General features: G+C 43.8%; 2 protein-coding genes across 2 annotated transcripts in view; both read left to right on the top strand.

Annotated features, from left to right (window-relative positions):
• The first annotated feature begins 1,835 nt into the window (after positions 1 to 1,835).
• On the top strand, positions 1,836 to 6,046 carry LOC134805570 (uncharacterized). The gene is made up of 2 exons (XM_063778845.1): positions 1,836 to 2,818; positions 5,932 to 6,046. The coding sequence occupies exons 1-2, from the start codon at positions 1,850 to 1,852 to the stop codon at positions 5,947 to 5,949; spliced, it is 987 nt and encodes a 328-aa protein (XP_063634915.1). The 5' UTR covers positions 1,836 to 1,849; the 3' UTR covers positions 5,950 to 6,046.
• A 4,183-nt stretch (positions 6,047 to 10,229) lies between these two features.
• LOC134805561 (uncharacterized) overlaps positions 10,230 to 20,790 on the top strand; it is a 266,023-nt gene continuing 255,462 nt past the window's right edge. Inside the window, exons 1-2 of the mRNA XM_063778837.1 lie at positions 10,230 to 10,577; positions 12,945 to 12,973. Coding sequence (XP_063634907.1) covers positions 10,230 to 10,577; positions 12,945 to 12,973 — 377 coding nt within the window. The remainder of the gene's footprint in view (positions 10,578 to 12,944; positions 12,974 to 20,790) is intronic.

The following is a 20,790-nucleotide window of genomic DNA, read 5'->3' on the forward strand; positions in this document are numbered from 1 at the left end:
TACTATATCGCTCTTCCAATAGCTTCCAGCACGTCGTGTAATTTGCCTCTGTTGTCGGTGTAAACCTAATTATTTGTTCTGCCTCCCCGGTCAAGTACCCCTTGAGATAATGCAACTTTTGAACGTTATCTAGTGCTCTATTGTTGTGGATTAAGGATACAAAGAGATCTCTAAATGTTATCCACTCGGTGTACTTGCCTGAGAAGTTTGGTATACTAATCTTTGGTAGACGAATATGACTTTGGTCATTATTCACAACACTAAGTTCACTTGATTTACTTATGGTTTCTGGCTGAAGTTTAGCCAAAACAAGTTTTAACTCACACCTATATTCCATATAAATTTCTTCGGTTGTATCATAAACATCCTTCTTAATGTAGTCTTGAGATTTTAACAACGTTTTGTCTATTGTTTGCGATAGTTCTTTATGCCCAACTCTAAATTCTGACCACAATTGTTCTAACAGTTCTAATCTTCCTTCCACATAAATTTGTGTAATCCGATCTTTTGGTGACTTTTTGAAATTAACCTTTGCCTTAGAAATACGGTCTGAGATTTCCTCCTGATAAGAGATTAATGACTCCATAGTAAACAGCAAGTTTAACTTAACTTTCAATTTTTAAATATAGCAATTCTCAGAACTTGTAAACAATACACCACCAATATACCTAATAACAGACGTTCTAAGTACAATTTCAAATCCGCAAAATTTTACAAGTGTTTAAACCCATACAAACAGAGCAAAGTTCAATTCAACCTATCAAAATATTACAAGTGTTTAGGACTCTGTATAAAATCGGGCATGGATTCCCCGTACCTCCGTTTTTACTGTAACTATTCTAAGTCCTTAAATTAAAGTTAGTAAATTTTCTAAGTCCAAACTAAATTATCAAGAAATAGTTAAAGTCCCAAATTCACTAGATGTTAAAGTTAAAATTAGCTTGACACTCTTCTTTTTTCTCTAAGTTTTAATCTTCACTGAATTAAGGTTCAATTTTGCATAAATTTGATAATCTAAGAGTACTCACGGTTTTCACTTTGCATCACTCAACTGAACATAAACAACACTTGTGACGTAGGAGCTCCTTCCTCGTTGACCTCTCCTGACGGATGCGCCCTTGCCACACCGCCTGTGACTCAGCCTGGACACCGCTAGATGGCGCCACTGCACGCTGCTTCACTGCACTCGTTCTTGTCTCCGTCGTATCCCTCTGAACAGCGATCCACTGCTACTATAGGAACCAGAGATATATATAACTCCGTATAAGATAAATAAAGTCTAAGAAAAAAACGTGCCTCGGACGGCCAAGGAAAAGTCATTCTCGAATAGATGGCGCCATTACCTTTGGCCTATTCTCGGCTAGATGGCGTTAACGACACCGTTTGGTATTTAACAATTTTAACACATATCAGTGAAAGAACATGGGTCAGTATGGAACAATAAAAAATAAGAATCATTTATCCGTAAACATATTTTGATTATTTTATACATTTTCAATTTTATTTTAAGTTTTAAGCGTGTGTCGATAGATGGCAGTAAATGTACCGTGACTACAAAATTGACAATGACAGGACCCCTCTATACTATCTATTCTCTTTGATAGGAACGAAGCGAAGAATGGCTCCACGCACTGACTGTGGGTAGGTTGTGATTATTGTTAATATGCATGTGGGTAAGAGCTGGAAATATATGATTCAGTCTTGATCCGAGCACGTAGTTTTATTGACGCATCCCTATACATATGTTAACATGGCGCAGCCGATTTAAAAGAACCGTTATTAACTAAATCTTCGTTGAGTGTGTTCAGTGAGTTTACAGTAATAAAAATAAAATCAGAGACTGTTTGCAATGGAATCTATCTTGTCGCCGCCGCCGCCTTTTATTTTCGATAATAACCTTGACAATGTGACCTCTGGCAATTTGTCTGTAGAATGGACTAAGTGGAAGAAAGCGTTTAATATTTACTTCGACGCGTGTGAGTTATCGAAGAAGGAAGAAAAGGTGCAAATTAGTATTTTGCTGCACGTTATTGGAGAACGGGCTCGTGAAGTGTACCAACAGTTTGAATCGGAATGCACGACTTTGAAGAGTTTGATTGCGCGGTTTGATAAGTTTTTTTTGCCGAAGAAAAATTTAACTATAGAGCGGCACAGGTTTTTTACACGGTGTCAGAATGATGGTGAGTCTATCGAGCAGTATGCTTTTGAGCTCAGGAAGCTGGCTGCCACTTGTGAGTTTAGCACGCTAATGCAGGATTTGATAAGAGATAGGCTGATTTGCGGCATAAAAGAGGACGCACTACGGGAACGGTTGTTACGTGAGCCGGATCTGACGCTGAGTAAATGTTTAGATATTTGTAATTTAGCCCAGATGTCTAAGATGCAAGCGGGGGCTATAAAGCAAGAGTCTGTAGAACATAATGCACATATTGTGGAAAATAATCCTAAGCATAATACGGAGTACAATTGGAATAGTGAAGGTGGTCAAATTTGGGGGGTAAGTCACCGAGGAGCGCCGGCGCATCGTGGAACGGCGAGAAGTCGGGGGCGCGGTGGCCGTTATCAGACCCCCGCCCGCTTCCCCGCGACCCCGCGCCCGAGTCCTGCGCGGCGAAATCAGCTGTTTAATCGACAAGTGCGTGATGTCAATAGTGCTAACAACAGCAGTGCTAATTTGTCGTGTTCGCGGTGTGGTTTGCCTCATGGCAGTTCAAGGTGTCCTGCCATCGGCAGAAGGTGTCTAAAGTGTAACAGCTATGACCATTTTTCGCGTATGTGCAATGTAAACGAGGTGCGAGCTGAGGAAAACAATGATCAGGTAAAAAACTGCTGTACTAGTGCGAGTGTCTGGTGGATTGATTTGTTGTTCGAAAAAGGAAATATTAAATTTAAGTTGGACACTGGGGCGGATGTAAATATAATACCACTTCGTTTTTTGAGTCAAATTTGTATGCATAAGAACGATTTAACCTCAACGGGTGATACATTGAGCGCGTACTCGGGCTATTCCCTCAAGGTGGTAGGGAAATGTAGTTTAAAAACAAAATACAAGGATCGTATATATATCTTAGACTTTATTGTTGTGGACACTACTTCACAACCGATATTGGGTAGGGATTCGTGCGCGGAGTTAGGTGTTGTCAAATTGGTTTTAGATATTGAAAGTAATACCGGTAGTGATATAGAACGGTATGTGTATAGGGAGTATTCGGATGTTTTTGAAGGAGTTGGGTGTATGCCGGGAGTGTACAAGATTGAATTGAATAGAAATGTTAGGCCAGTGGTACACGCACCGCGAAAATTGCCGGTAGCTTTGAAAGATAGTGTTAAGAATAAATTGGATGAGATGGTCAGTGATGGGATTATTGCGAAAGTTGAGGGGCCCACGGACTGGGTCAATAGTATGACCGTTGCGTTGTAAGGAAGGCTAACGGTGACATAAGGCTATGTTTGGACCCGAGGGACTTGAATCAGGCGATTAGACGTGAGCATTTCAAATTGCCGACGTTGGACGAAATGTCTGTCAATTTAGGAGGTTCGAAATTTTTTAGCACCCTTGATGCCAAGCAAGGATTTTGGCAGCTTCGTCTTCACGAATCACGAAGATAGCACCGATTTAGTTACCTTCAATACGAGTTTTGGAAGATACAAATTTTTGCGTTTGCCATTTGGAATAACTTCGGCATCAGAAGTATTCTACAAAAAAATGTACGAGCAGTTTGATGATATGGAAGGGGTTTGTTTGTTTATTGATGACCTACTCGTTTACGGTCGCACGAAAGAGGAGCACGATGCTAGGTTGAAAAAAGTATTAGATCGGTGTCGTGAGATACATTTAAAATTAAATAAAAGCAAGTGCAAGTTTGGTCTGTCTGAAATAAAATATTTAGGACATAAGATTACCCCGAATGGCATATATCCCGACGACTCGTACACGTCGGCAATAAAAAATATGCCTTGCCCAAAAAACACAAAGGACCTTGAACGATTTTTGGGCATGATAAATTATGTAGGTAATTTTATACCGAATCTGTCCGACAAAAATCATGCGCTTAGACAATTGCTTAAAAAAGACATCGAATGGCATTGGTCGGAGTCGCATGATAAAGCTTTTAATCTTTTAAAGCAGTGTTTGACGAGTGTACCGGTTTTACAGTATTATAGTTTAAAAAAACCCGTGGTGATTTCTGTTGACGCTTGTAAAAACGGGCTAGGTGCTTGTTTACTACAGGATAATTTGCCTGTATGCTATGCCTCGAGATCTTTAACGAAAGCTGAACAAGCATATGCGCAGATAGAAAAAGAACTCCTCGCATGCGTATACGCCTGTGAAAAATTTTATACTTATATTTATGGTCGAGGTGATGTCACAGTGGAAACCGACCATAAACCGTTGGTAAGTATTATTTGTAAGCCGATCGCCTCTGCTCCAGCTAGGTTGCAAAGAATGCTCCTGCGTTTGCAGCCCTACAACTTTAAACTTGTATATAAACCAGGCAAGTATATGTATATGGCGGACACTCTTTCTCGTGCGGTGGATCCGGCGAGTACTCCAAATGTGGTGCCGCGCGACCAGCTGGACGCGCGCGCACAGGTGTGTGCCGTACTGCTTAGCAACCCGCTCGTTGACTCGCACTTTGTACGTATACAAAAGTTGACCCAGGACGACGGTGAGCTGCAGACGCTTATAAGATTTATTACAGACGGCTGGCCAGAGCATAAGCAGGATGTCGATGATCAGGTCAAACCCTATTGGGGTTTTCGTGATGAATTGACGGTCGCGCATGGTATGGCATGGAAGGGCGATCGAATTATTGTTCCAGTAGCTATGCGGAAGGAAATGTTAAGGCGGGTGCATATTGGGCATTTAGGGTTAGAGAAATGCAAGTTAAAAGTGCGTGAATCTATATTTTGGCCAAATATAAATAGCCAGCTAGAGGATTTTATTAAAAACTGTCAAGCATGCCTTACTTTTAAAAACCAGAATCGAAAGGAGTCATTGATACCACATGAGATACCGGACAGGGCATGGTCAAAAATTGGGGTAGACGTATTTCACTTTAAGGAGAAAAAATATTTATTGATAGTAGATTATTTTAGTAAGTTCTTGGAAGTTCTAGAGTTAAATTGTTTACTGTCTAGCCATATTATTGAGCAGTTAAAAATTGTTTTTAGTCATCAGGGTATACCTGACATTGTGATGTCAGATAATGGCCCCGAATTTTCCTCGAGCCTATTCAAACTGTTCTCTCAGCAGTGGTGTTTTGAACATATTACTTCTTCTCCATGTTATGCCCAATCCAATGGGCAAGTCGAACGGAGCGTACAAACAGTGAAAAATATACTTAAAAAAACTAGTGTGGAAAAAACCGACTTCAGACAAGCACTGTTAGAATACTTAACGAACCCCATCACTGATCAGTTAGCATCTCCATCAGAGCTATTGAACAACAGAAAGTTTCGTGGAATCGTACCATATGCACCCCAACTTCTTCATCCTAAAATCCAAATTAATGTCACGGCAGAGTTAGAAAAGAGACAAAATAAACAAAAACAGCAGTACGACAAGACGGCCCGTGATTTAAAACAATTAATGCCCGGTCAAAAAGTTAAAGTTAGAGTAGATAAGAAATGGGTTAGTGGCACAATTTTACATATTAAAGGTATCCGATCGTATTTAATTCAATTGATGCAGGGTGGTACTTTGGTGAGAAACAGGCGTCATCTTATATTAGATTCAGAATATCGCCCGGAGTTACCTGTGTGTCCCCGTCCTTATGACGATATCACAATATCGGCTGATAATGATAACGCCAGGGCGCATGCGCCCGCCCCGCAGCCTCAGTCGCACGCGCAGCGTGCTGCTATTTACACGACCCCGGTGTCCGAACATGTACCAAATAATAACAATTATGTCACTCGTTCTGGCAGGGTGGTGATTCCTCCTGATTGGTATTAATTGGCAGCCGGGTCGAATAGTATGTGCAGTTTAGAAGATGGATTGTTATAACATAACTAAACAATTTTATACCTATATACATGAAGCCTTATATAAGGTTCAACTTGCATTAACACTTCATTATTGTTTTCATACAGCATATAAGATTAAAACCGTTCAATACAGATAATGGGTTTATTTGTGTAAAGAAAACCTGTATCGTAGGTATATAAGGAATGTTTTAGTCGTTATAATAAAAATGTAGGCACTGTAGGCATGTTATCATAGATTATCATGATTATGAAATTTATAAATGTGTTTTAATATTTGTACCTTATGAAATTTTGTTGTAAATTTTCGTTTATTTCCTGATGAACTAGAATGAGTTTCAATTTAATAAGGTGTCGCATGATGTTTTATTACTCATTGTTCTGTAATTAATAATTAAGGAATAAATTAAACATATTATGTTTCTGATGCTTCCATTTCAATGTTAATAAATGAATGTTGTTGCTATATTAAATAGTGTTTATGTAATAAGTATGAAAATTGTGTAGGTATTGCAACGATATGCCGTTTTGTATTCTACCTACCTATATTGTTCAATAGTTTGGAATGATTACTTACTGTGCAATATGAAATTATTAACTAATAAAAAAAAAATACGAACTTGTTCTAGCAATGCACATTGAATTACTTTCAACTTATTAGTTAAATATGTACTTAAGAACCTAACATAAATATATAATAGTGAAATTAATACATATTACCTATTAAGTACCTACCCATTTGATTAGTGTTAATTAGTAATTTAAGTATTACTATTTTTGAACACCTACATTTTTATTTATTTTTTCTCTTGACGCCTTCACTGTGATTTTGCACTAAAAAATTGAGTGAACTTACATATAATTACCAAATTTTTTTTGTGTAAAAGGAGAATGAGTAGGTACTTATATTATATTTGTTATTGCGTTTTAGTCAATAAAATGATTTAATGTATAACTTGAGCCAAATATAGAAATTGTAAAATGAAAAGTAAAAAAAGGGAGTTGTGGGTAGGTTGTGATTATTGTTAATGTCGTAAATAGCTATTAGGGTTCATGTATGTGTTTAATTAGTCTCTACGTTTAGGTTACTATTTTTACTTTTGTATATCATGTTTTACTTTGTGCTCGTATATTATGTCAAATGAATTGCGTGGAATGTTTTATATCTAGTTATAAGTCTAGAAATTCATGCTCCTTTCATACGTGCTTAATATTGTACCTATTTATAAGTCTAGGATTCGTGCTCCTTTCATACGTGCTTATAATTAACGAGATTGGCAAAAATATACATTACTGACTCTGCATGATACACCCACTAGTTGAAGAAGGTACCAAACGGCCTTGTGTTTTACTATATAAGGCAGAGCCGTTTCGTGGCTTATTCAGAGATATCAGAGACATCAAGAGAGCTTCACTCATACCAGCCTGAACACTCTCCAAGTGAATAAATCAAATATATGTGTTTTCATTTCACACAACACATATACCGGTAAATGGAGGTATAGCGGACTTCGAGACAGCACAGCGGCCAGCGCGTTCCAGCGACGGATTTCTACGCTTCTCCCAACGAACCCCCACATCACGAAAAGCTACAGTCTACACTCCACAGTTTGGTCCTTCGAACCGGATGAAGATAGAAAAACGTACGCGCTGAGTTTCAAGCGACATAGCTTAACTCAGACATCAAGATAGAAAAACGTACGCGCTGAGTTTCAAGCGACATTGCTTAACTCAGACGGCAAGAAAGAAACAAGTACGCGCTGAGTTTTAAGCGAACGTTGCTTGACTCAGACGGCAAGAAAGAATAAAGGACGCGCTGAGCCTAGAAGTTCGCTTCGGTTTAGACCCAAACCCTATACCTTTCCGTAACCCATTTACCGGCTTGCCGGACGGACCGTGCAGCGTCGTAGGACCACCTCCGCTCACGTGTCCTGGCAACTTTCGTTGCAAGTGTCACATGGTTGATACCCACACACTGCTTTCGAACGTTCTAGGCATAGCACTTTGCCATTGCGGGAGATTCAGTGCCACGAGGGATCCACGCTTAGGGCACTGACGTTGCGCACGGCAACGGTCAGTCATAGGCATAGGCAGGTCAAGTTAGGGACCCCCCGCGTGTGTTAAGTGAAGTGGTTCCAGCCAGAAAGATGTCCGAAAAGGAAGCAAGGAGCCTACGACCACGCACCAAGGGCCCACCTGCGCCCGCACCGAACATGGATACCCCTACCCCCTCGTCTGGTAAGATTACGTCCAACGAGACTAATACGTGGAGCAAGGGCACCAGTGGCAACCCGAATGCTACCGGTGGAACCGAGTCGGTACACTCGGAGATGTTAGACGCCACCGTAGTAAATCGTAGTAGGTCGAATACGCTAGTGAATAAAGACACCGATGCGCCGCCGCCGCCGTCGCGGGCGCCGTCTAATTGCGAATTAAAGAATCGCAAATCGGTTAGGGAACGCGACAATAAATTGTCCGTGCTAATGGCCGAGCTCGAGGTTCATAAAGCCCGTCTAGTCGTTGCTAAGACCGAGTCCGACACTGCCAATTTACGGCTGCAGATTGCGCAATTGAAGGCGCAGTCTCGCGGCGGCAGTGACGCGACCGTCGAAGCTTCTAAGACAGGGTCCGTCACTGCAAATTTACGGCCGCAGGTTGCGCCACTGAAGGCGCAGTCTGTCGGCAGCAGTGACGCGACCGTCGAAGAACGTACTAGAAGTTGGGTAGAACGACAAGCAAGGTTACAGCACGAGGTCGCGAAAGAAAACGTTAAATTCCCGCCGCCGAAAAAGACCGCGCAGCCGCCGCCGCGTGCAGCCGCCGACCGGGCTAGCAGACCGCCCCCGCGCATTTTAGAGGTACCGCACGGTACCTACGCGCCAATGTACCATAAACCGCCGGAATTACCTGCATTCGGCGGAGATATCACCGAGTGGATATCATTTAGGGCAGAGTTCGAAGATACGTCGCCCATGTTTAGTGCCGTCAATAACGTCAGTCGGATTAGGCGCGCACTTAAGGGCGAAGCTCGGACGGCCGTAAAATCAATAATGTACACAGTTCAGGATCCGTACGAGATAATGGAAGCGCTGGAACGGCAGTTCGGCGACCCTGAGGAGATTGTTCTTACGGAAATTCATAATGTTAAACGCATGCCGCGTTTATCCGAAGACAATTCGAATATAGCCTCATTCGCCGCGCATGTAGCGAATGCCGTCGCCACCATTAGATCCTTGCGTCAAGAGAAATACTTGCACGTGCCTGAGCTCGTGAATAAAATCGTGGATAAATTGAATCTGATAGTGCGCTATGAATGGGCCAAATACAGGCAGTCTAACGTAGAATCACCCGGGTTAGTAGCAATTTCCGAGTTTCTTAACGAAATTAGTACTGCGGCCAAGCGCGTAAACCGACATAAGCCGTCTAACCGATCACGGAATGCAGTGAATGCGGTTTCCTTTGTGCACGAACCGAGAAGATCGAGCCAAGCTCTCTCTGGGTCTCGTCCCCCCGCGTTCTACCGTGATACGTCTAATAGATCGCGAAACGCGGTAAACGTTGTGCGCGAACCCAGTCGATCGAGCAACGCTCTCGCTGGGTCCGGCGCCCCCGCGTACTCTCGCGACGTTAGTTCTGATTCGGAGGCAGATTGCCACGAAACGTACACGCGTGATACGTCTAACGGGTCACGGAATGCAGTGAGCGCGGTTTCCTCTGCGCGCGAACCCAGAAGATCGAGCCAAGCTCTCTCTAGGTCTCGCGACCCCGCGTTCTACCGTGATACGTATGATAGATCGCGAAATGAACGAAACGCGGTTTCCTCTGTGCGCGAGCCCAGTCGATCGAGACACGCTCTCGCTGGGTCCCGCGCCCCCGCGTCCCTTCGCGACTATAGTTCGGATTCGGAGTCAGATTCCCGCGAGTCATACACACGCGATACGGGAAATAGATCGCGTACTAGTAAATCAACTATAGCTCAAGTAAAGCGCCGCGATGGTAATTTAAAAAAGCCAGCGTCAACCGGAGCTAAGCCCCAGCGAGAGATATCGTCTGTCTCTGTCTCGCGCGATGCGTGCGCCATATGTAAGAACGGCAAAGAACACAAAGTTAGCGAGTGTTCGAAATTTCTAGCCGCGACTATATCTGAGCGATGGGACTTGGTGAAGGGTACTAGATTGTGCTATAGATGTTTAGGCGCGAGTCACCGTGCGCGTTTTAAATGTAAATATGTCGCGTGTGGCATGAGTCAGTGCGAAGCCGGACATAATAGACTATTACACGGAGTAAGCGCGGCCGCATCCGCGAACGGTAATAGTGTCCCGGCGGCACCTGCAGTACTCAATGTTAGGCTGCCGCAGACGTGTCTCAAAGTCATTCCTGAAGAGGTGTCGGAACCGTTAGGTACCGTCCAAACCCTCGCGCTATTTGACGAAGGCGAGGCAATGGCTTTGACGATACACGAAACTGCGGACAGCATCGCACCTGCGGTACAATTTGTTGGGCACGCAAAGCCTAATACCGCGGAAGACGAGGCCTTACAACTTGCGAAACGACATTCTGAGACAGAATCATTAGGCGTTTCGCAGAAGGTACCTCGGGCCGACCCCGGCCAACGTGCGCTAGATTTGTTAGAAGCCACCTGCGAGAAGATACCGGGGGAGCAAAGGTATCACTCGGGCTTACTTTGGCGGTCAAATGACGAGAAACTCCCCGATAACCGAGCGCAAGCATTGAAACGGCTGTACAGTCTAGAACGAAAGCTAGACCGCGATGCGAAACTTAAAGCCGAATATGCGAAGCATATGAACAACTTGCTCAACAAAGGTTACGCGGAGAAAATGGACTCGCCGCCGCCCCCCGAGGCACCCCGGACGTGGCCTCTGGCGCACTTCCCAACTTTTCAGCCGCAAAGCGGGAAAACGCGATTAGTTTGGGACACGGCAGCCACAGCTTACGGACGTTCGTTTAACAGCGCGCTGTTGGCTGGCCCCGACCTGTTAGAGTCTTTACAGATCGAAATAATTGAGCAAGATCGCGATACGTTACGTTTCGTTTGGTGGACAGGGATCGATTGGGACTCGCCTATACCCGTCTCACTCGCACCCGCGTGGCGATCGTTCATTATTAATAACGTACGATTAGTTCGCGCCACCGCTAGTATTCTGGTTGCCGCCGAGGTTTTCAAAGCCGCATTGTTCGCTAAGAAAACAGACATAGAGATAAAAAAGGGGCATTTAGATTTAGCAGAGATATTGCTAATCCGACGGAGTCAACATGCTGCATTTCCGGACGAAATCAAGCTTCTGGAAACTGGGCGGCCACTCCTGAAGAAATCTCCGCTATACAAAATCGCTGTACAACTTGACAAAAACGGAATCATCGTACTAAATGCTAGAATCGATAAAAACACGCACATGCCTGTTTTACATGCAAAAGAAGATTTCGTCAAGTTATTAGTACAGCATTTTCATGCACTCTACAGTCACGGCAACCACGCGATCGTCATCAACGAGTTGAAAGAAAGAGCACCCCACGAAGAAGTTCTACATACTTTACTGCTAGAATCAGAGCACATAGTCAATTCCAGACCGCTGACACCAGTGAATCCAGATTTAGACATCGAAGCCCTGACGCCGAATCACTTTCTTATCGGTCGATCAAGTGCCATGTCGCCACTGGGTGTCTTCACAGACGCAATTATGTCGCTCTCTTCGTGGAAAACAGCGCAAACGCTAGCCGACCAATTTTGGAGGCGCTGGCAGCGGGAATACCGACCCAGCCTCCTCCCCAGGCCCGGTGCTCACCAAAACGTGAGAAAACTGCATGAAGGTGACGTAGTCATCATTGCGGATAGCTCCATGCCACGAGGAACGTGGCCCAGAGGCGTAATCGCCCAGCTATTTCCTGGCCCAGATGGTCATGTGAGAGTGGCCATTGTTCGCACACGCGCAGGTGACGTCCGCCGCCCAGTTTCTAGACTTATCCCCATTTACTCCGCGCATGAAGACGGTGTTGACACACGTGGGGGAGACTGTCGTAAATAGCTATTAGGGTTCATGTATGTGTTTAATTAGTCTCTACGTTTAGGTTACTATTTTTACTTTTGTATATCATGTTTTACTTTGTGCTCGTATATTATGTCAAATGAATTGCGTGGAATGTTTTATATCTAGTTATAAGTCTAGAAATTCATGCTCCTTTCATACGTGCTTAATATTGTACCTATTTATAAGTCTAGGATTCGTGCCCCTTTCATACGTGCTTATAATTAACGAGATTGGCAAAAATATACATTACTGACTCTGCATGATACACCCACTTGTTGAAGAAGGTACCAAACGGCCTTGTGTTTTACTATATAAGGCAGAGCCGTTTCGTGGCTTATTCAGAGATATCAGAGACATCAAGAGAGCTTCACTCATACCAGCCTGAACACTCTCCAAGTGAATAAATCAAATATATGTGTTTTCATTTCACACAACACATATACCGGTAAATGGAGGTATAGCGGACTTCGAGACAGCACAGCGGCCAGCGCGTTCCAGCGACGGATTTCTACGCTTCTCCCAACGAACCCCCACATCACGAAAAGCTACAGTCTACACTCCACAGTTAATATGCATGTGGGTAAGAGCTGGAAATATATGATTCAGTCTTGATCCGAGCACGTAGTTTTATTGACGCATCCCTATACATACGTTAACACTGACTTTAATTTAGTCGCAACTAGCGCCAAAACTGTCCGATTCGTAGGACCATGATCAAACTTCCGTGTTGTTCACATTCAACGAAAACGCAAATGCAATTTTTCAATACAATTTATTTGCCAAAAAAAGAAGACATCTATTAAAAGTACAATCTTATTATGTATAATTAACAGCGTAATGTCGTTATCTAGTTTGTAACCTGTACAACGACATCTAGCGAGAAATTAGAACATCAAAAATAATATTAAGAATGCTTGTACATTTGTTGATAACAGGTCGTTAGCTAGTTTGCCGTGGGAACAGCGACATCTAGCGAACGATTAGGGCAGGGATATACGTTGTACACGCCAGTTTGTGGCTAGTACAGCGACATCTAGCACAGAATCTTATTACTAAACAATCATTAATCTTATTTCATTTCATTTCATTTATTCAGTCACAATTTACATTGTATATGAATATAAATTATAATTAAAATTAAAAAATAAAACTTAAATTATATCATGCAGCTATAACTATTATTTTACAAGACTTAATAATATTATTATATAATATTTACAGATATGGTATGTCAGAATAATTATTGAAATGTTAAGTATAATATAGGTTTAGTCAATAAAGATTATTATCATTAATAAAGTCCTGGACAGAATAATAGGACTTCCTTAAAAGAAACGCTTTAAGCCTTGCATTGAAAATACGATGATCTACTATAGATTTCAACTCGATTGGTAATTTATTAAATAATTGAATAGCCTGGACACAAGCAGCATGCTTCGGTATATTGAACTTGGCTATAATTTTATTAGGAATGTCTTTTCTTCTGGACAAGAGCCTGTTCTCTCTTTCGCTCTGGTTTTCAACCTGATGTAAATGTTTTATCAGATCAGAGAGCAGGACAAGAATATACAGGGACGGCACAGGCAAGATCTTAAGTTCGGTGAAGTGATCCACGCAAGAATCTCTTTGCGAGATTCTAACAATGGTACGAATAGCCCTTTTTTGCATCTTGAATGCAGAGTCCGCATTGTATTTATAACCATTGCCCCATAGTTTAATGCTGTACCTAAGCTTTGACTCTACTAGCGAATAATATACCATCTTCAAGTGTTTTATTGTCAGTTCGTCTCTCAAACTACGGAGCGCATAGCAAGCAGAACTCATCGAACTGTTTACATCACAGACCTATATCGAGTAGACGGAAAAAGTGTATGTACCTCGCGTGCCGAAAAGACGATTATAAATCGTCTTTGCTCGCCGCGATGCTCAGTCTGCTCTCGATCGCTTTCCGTGTGTGACGTTCGGATGTGATAACAAAATGGCCCCTTGCTCGATAATAAACTGTTCAAACACCACCAAAAATGTAGGAGCTATTAATCAAGACATTTCCTTTCATCGGTAAGTACTATTTGCCCTAAAGTATCTGTTATTATTTAAAAAACAATTTATTTTGATGCTCAGTATTAATTTCATATAAACAGTAGCAGGCGACTCTGTGTCTAATGCTACTTTTCCATTGCGGCTTTAATTTGACGCGTCAGACTTGGCAAGCATTGAAAACCAGCAACGAAAATAAAACAATCCAAACTTGTCGAGACGCGTTCAAGGTTGATTTCTCATTCGTCTGTCAAAAGTAAGATATAGTGTTGTACCCTACGATTTTCAATGCCGAATTCTTAATCGATTAAAATCGATTTTGGTATATCCATCCCAATGGAAGGTCCCGAGAGTGACCCCAATTCCTAAGATAAGCAAGTCCTCCGATATCACAAACTTCAGGCCCATTGCTGTATTGTCCGTGTTTGGAAAAGTGTTTGAGACCATTCTTAACCACTGCTTACTTAATCAGATAAATCGTAAATTAGTTGATTGTCAACATGGATTTCGCGCTTCACGATCCACTACAACCAACCACTTCTGCTTCTTTGATAGCGTTTTGCGCTGGATGGATACTGTACGACAAGTTGATGTTGTTTATTTCGACTTTAAAAAAGCTTTCGACTTAGTTGACAACGATACTCTCCTATGCAAACTGTCAGCCTTAGGTTTCACCCCTCAACTTCTTGTTTTCTTCTCTGACTACCTCAGGAATCGCACACAATATGTCCAATTAAACTCTTACAAATCTGAAAGATATTACACTCGTTCCGGGGTTAGTCAAGGTAGCACTCTGGGGCCTACTCTTTTCTTAATCATGGTCAATGATCTGCCAAATAATATATCAGGCGTGGAATCACTATTTTATGCAGATGATCTTAAGATAATTCAACCGGTCGTAAATGCATCTGACTGTACGGTTCTGCAACAAACAATCAACATGGTTGACAGCTGGAGTAAAACAAACCGCTTGTACCTAAATGAATCTAAGTGCAAAGTAATAAGTTTTAGCCGTTCTGTAGATCCTATTCTCCAGGCATATACTCTTACTAACACTCCCCTTGACCGAGTAACAGAAATAAAGGATCTAGGATTAACACTCGATACTAAGCTAAACATGCACTCTCACATTATAAATATCTGCAAAAGTGCCTACAAAATTTTAGGATTCATTATTAGAACGACCTCAGAATTTCGTGACCCAAAAATCGCTATAATCCTTTATAATGCTTATGTTCGCAGCAAGCTTGAGTACAGTTCCATCGCATGGGACCCTCGGGAAGCAAAGTATAACATCATGATCGAGCGCGTCCAACGTAAATTTGCTAGACATCTTTACAAAAGGTATTACGGATACTACCCATACTTATTTCCGTCATCCTTTGTCCTGGGAATGGTAGGGTTAGAGTCTCTCGAGCTAAGGCGTAAGCAAACGCTTGCCTTACACTACTGTCTACTACTAAGAAATCTTATTGACAACCCATCCGTTCTAGAGCGTGTGGCGCATCACTAAGTGCATGCGTACATCACTAGCCGCAAACCCGTCCAGGCGACAGCGGGGTGAAGAAGACGCGCGGAGGGAACCGCCGCGCACCGGCTCCCAGACCGCTGCACGGAGCCTCAGAGCGCATCCGATCGCCATCGACGCCGAACCTGTGCCGCTCTGCCCCGCCGCTCGCGCTTACGCCTACGCAACCTATTGCTTGTTTGCTATCGCATAAATTCATAGCGCTTTGTAGAAATTAGATTATAGATTTATACGTGGAGTTCGTGTTTGATTTAATAATCATATAGAGTAGAACACCACATTGGTGACCCGAGAGTGCTTACGGACCGCGGGAAGTTTTATCGTCGCGTTATAATTATGACGGATGAGAATGGTAACGGCGCGGGCGCGTCGGTCACGGCGCCGCCTCGGGCGGCCGAAGATTTTGCTGATGCGCAAGTTGGCGCGCCGGTGGCCGTTAACCGCGTGGCAATTCGGTTGCCGCCATTTTGGCCGGACGATCCCGAAGTCTGGTTTGGACAAGCAGAGGCGCAGTTTCACGTGTCAGGTATTAAGGACGACGCCACGAAATTTTATTGCGTCGTTGCTCAACTTGATCACAGGTATGCCAAAGAGATTAAAGGTATTATTAAGAATCCCCCAGCTACTGATAAGTACCCAAAGTTAAAGGCTGAATTAACTAAGTACCTGTGTGTTTCCCGTCAGCAACAGATTACCCAGGTGCTGTCTAATGAGGAACTGGGGGATCGCAAGCCCTCGCAATTTCTGCACCATTTACAACATTTGGCTGACGGCGGAATGAACGACGAGTTTATGAAAAGTATGTGGATGAAAAGGTTACCGACGCATGTTCAACCTATTTTAATTTCGCAGGCCTCAGCCAGTTTGGAGGAGCTAGCAGATCTCGCCGACAGAATTTGTGAGGCCACGTCACCGTCGCCGCCATTACACGTTGCGGCCGCGACGTCCGATTTTGGTGGGCTATTGAAACGCATCGACGACCTGACACGTGCACAGTCCGAGATGACTAAGCAAATTGCGCAAATGTCCATGCATCAAGGCCGAGGGCGCTCAACATCTCGTCGAGGAGGCAACGCGAGATCGAGGATCGGATAGACAGCAGTGCACTGAATTAACCCACATTGATCTCAAAAACATGGAGCAAATAGTGACACGCTCAGAGTTTATGTATAACCGAAATGGTGTACCACAAGGAAGCATACTTGGCCCATTACTCTTTTTATTGTATATAAACGATTTACCTGACCATGTTGGCCATAGTTGCATTATGTTTGCGGATGACACTACTTTAATAATTAAGGCTAATGACATTTTAAATTTTAATGATGACATAAATGATGCTCTTGCAAATGTAGTTAGTTGGTTAAATAATAATAAATTGAAAATTAATGTTAATAAGACCCATGTAATGCAATTTAAGACCCCAAAAAGCAGTAGTATATGTTTAAATATTCAACATGGCAACGAACATGTGGAAGAAGTATTTAGCACTAAGTTCCTTGGTGTCACTATTGACCAATTTTGTAATTGGAAAGTTCACGTTTCGGACATTTGTGCGAAACTTCAAAAATATGTATATGCTCTGCGAAGACTCAGTACTACGTGTTCAAAGCAAATCGCGTTGACAGCTTATCACGGCTATGTATCTTCCATGTTGAGTTACGGATTAATAATCTGGGGCAACTCCGTAGATATGCAAAAGGCTTTTATAATTCAAAAGAAGTGTCTAAGAGCAGTATGCAACACCCACTACTTGGAGCCATGCAGACCCTTATTTCAATCAACTAGAATCCTGCCTTTACCATGCATGTACATCAAAGAGATGGCACTGTTTGTTCATAAGCATCCTAATATCTTCCCTACCCATGCCCAGGTCTTCCCAAGGTCAACACGACATAGAACACGGCTGCACTTACCTCTTGCTAAGACCCAAATATATAGGCATAATGCGTACTGTACGGGTATTCAAGTCTATAATAAGTTACCGAGCGATTTAAGAAATTGCACGCCTAACCAGTTTAAAAAATTACTATCTAAATGGCTATTAAATAAATGCTTTTACTCCATAAGTGAATTCTTGAATATGAATAATGACGAATACGAGTATGACGTTGACTAATTGTATGTAATTTTAAATGTCTCAGAATAATTTATCCAGCTTGATTGACTTAATGATTTGTAATTTATTTTATTGTGGTTTCTGCTATTTCAATTATTTAATTTGATCGCATGACATTATGTACCTATTATAAGTTTTGCATGCTCAATTGTGAGTAGAGTACACTGTACTACTAATTTTAAGTCACCATCTACATATTCACTGTATTCTGGCAAATAAAGAATTTGTATTTGTATTTGTATTTGTATTTGAGGAGCAGGGGTCGGAGCCGAAGTAGAACTGCAGGTACGTGTTGGTATCATTCTATTTTTGGTGAAAAAGCGAAGAAATGCACTACCCCCTGCAACTACTCGTCGGGAAATGCAAGCGGCTCTCAGTAAACGCGGCGACTGATTGCCGCGCCACAAGCCGCCTCTTCATAACCGACAAAAGGTCAAAATTGCAGTTCCTTATTGATACCGGTTCCGACCTCTGCGTGGTGCCACGTGGGAATTGGCCCGATGGCAAACCGACTGAGTACAGCCTCACCGCTGCCAACGGCACTCCTATTCAGACATATGGGACCGTCACGCTGCACCTTGACCTGGGCCTACGGCGAGACTTCGTGTGGAACTTCGTGGTAGCTAGCGTAGGCAAGCCGATCATCGGAGCAGATCTCCTCGCACACTATGGGTTGCTCGTGGACTGTCAGGACGGTAGATTGATAGACAAGCTCACCTCTCTCTCCTCAGCAGCCATACGGATGAAATGCGACATCTCCAGCATCAAGACGATTTCCGGTGACAGCGAGTACCACGCCCTGCTGTCAAAGTACTCGCAACTCACCAAACCGTCAGGCATCACACGTCAAGTGAAGCATAACACCGTACATTTTATCCGTACCTCACCAGGGCCTCCAGTATTTTCCAGACCACGCCGCCTGGCTCCCGATAGGCTGAAGGTGGCTAAGGAGCAGTTCGAAGAGATGGTTAGAGACGGCACCGCTCGTCGCTCCGATTCACCCTGGGCTTCTGCGCTCCACCTCGCTCCAAAGAAGGACGGCTGGAGACCTTGCGGGGACTACCGCGCGCTTAACGCGCGAACAATCCCGGACAGGTACCCCATTAGGCATATCGAAGATTATGCTCACAGTCTGGCAGGCTGCAAAATATTCTCCAAAATTGACCTAGTCAAAGCTTATAACCAGATCCCGGTTTTTCATGAAGACATTGCCAAGACTGCTATAACCACGCCATTCGGACTTTTCGAGTTTCCTTTTATGTCTTTCGGCCTAAGAAATGCAGGACAGACCTTTCAGCGTTTTCTCGACGAAGTATTTTGTGACATGGATTGCTGCTATTCTTATATCGATGACATTTTGGTATATTCCAGAAGCCACAGCGAGCACCTGGAGCACCTGGAGCAGGTTTTCAAACGCCTGGCAGAGTACGGTCTGCTTATCAACGAGAGGAAATGCGTGTTTGGTCAGCGCGAGGTAACCTTCCTGGGTTTTCACATTTCGGAGCAGGGTACGCGCCCACTGGACACCAGGATCGAAGTCATTCGAGATTTCCCTCCTCCGAGGACTGTAAACGGCCTACGCAGGTTTTTAGGCATATTAAATTTTTATAGGCGTTTCATCCCACACGCTGCTGAGGAGCAAGCACCACTTCACGACCTGCTAGCTGGTCCAAAGGTCAAGGGCTCGCATCCCATCAGCTGGACTCCTGAACTTCTCCAAGTTTTCGCCAGCTGCAAAGCAAGTATCGTTAGATGTACCCTACTCGCTCACCCAGTATTGAATGCACCTCTAGCTCTCGTCTGTGATGCCTCAAACTCAGCCTTGGGCTCGGTGCTTCAACAATTGGTGGACAAAGAATGGCAGCCACTCGCATTTTTCTCGAAGAAGATGAACAAGGCCCAGTCTCGTTACAGCGCGTACGACAGGGAACTTCTGGCAGTGTACGAAAGCGTCAAGCATTTCAGGTTCATGGTTGAAGGCAGGCATTTTGTGATCTACACCGACCATAAACCAATCACATACGCTTTCCAGCAGAGAGACCGTCACTGTTCGCCTCGCCAGTTAAATCAGCTCGATTTCATCTCACAATTCACCACCGATATCAGACACATATCTGGTAAGGAAAACATTACAGCAGATGCCCTTTCTCGGATCGAGGCCATTTCGAAGCCACCTGATGTGGAGACCCTGGCTCGTTCGCAGAAAGCAGATCCTGAGATGCAAGAGCTCCTGAACCCCAACAACTCCTCCATCGCTCTGAAGGAAGTTCAAGTACCAGGGACCCTCATCACGTTGGTCTGTGACGTCTCACAGTCTAGGCCTCGTCCCTATGTACCACGCGAGCTACGAAGGCAGATCTTCGATGCCATACACCGTCTGAGTCATCCAGGTGTGAAGACAACAACCAAGCTGGTCACGGAAAGGTACATCTGGCCCAACGCACGGAAAGATTGCCGTGCCTGGACCCAAGCCTGCATTGCGTGCCAAACTTCTAAAGTACAGCGTCACACCTCTTCTCCACTCGGTCAGTTCGCGCTTCCTGGTGAGAGATTTAGTCACGTGCATATCGACCTAATAGGACCTCTCCCACCTTCACACGACTTCAGATACTGTTTCACAGCTGTGGACAGGTTCACACGCTGGCCTGAAGTACTACCACTTCATGACATCACCGCCGAGTCGGTGGCAAAGGCACTATGTGAAACATGGGTCTCGAGATTTGGTTGCCCACAGGTCGTCACAACTGATCAAGGACGTCAGTTTAATTCACGACTTTTTCAGGCGTTGACGCGCCTCTGCGGCGTACATCTGCGCCACACAACGGCGTACCACCCAGCGGCGAATGGGATGGTGGAAAGGCTCCACCGCACCCTTAAGGCCGCCATCATGGCCCACGACGAGAAGAGCTGGACTGACGTGCTCCCCGTCGTGTTGCTCGGGTTGCGGACGGCTTGGAAGGCGGACCTGCGGTGCTCGGCTGCGGAGATGGTTTATGGTGAGCCATTACGGATCCCGGGTGAGTTTTTCAATTCTAACACACACCCTCACAACATGTTGCAGCCATCTGACT

Source organism: Cydia splendana, unplaced genomic scaffold, assembly GCF_910591565.1.
Source record: "Cydia splendana unplaced genomic scaffold, ilCydSple1.2 scaffold_42_ctg1, whole genome shotgun sequence".
Taxonomy (NCBI): Eukaryota; Metazoa; Arthropoda; class Insecta; order Lepidoptera; family Tortricidae; genus Cydia; species Cydia splendana.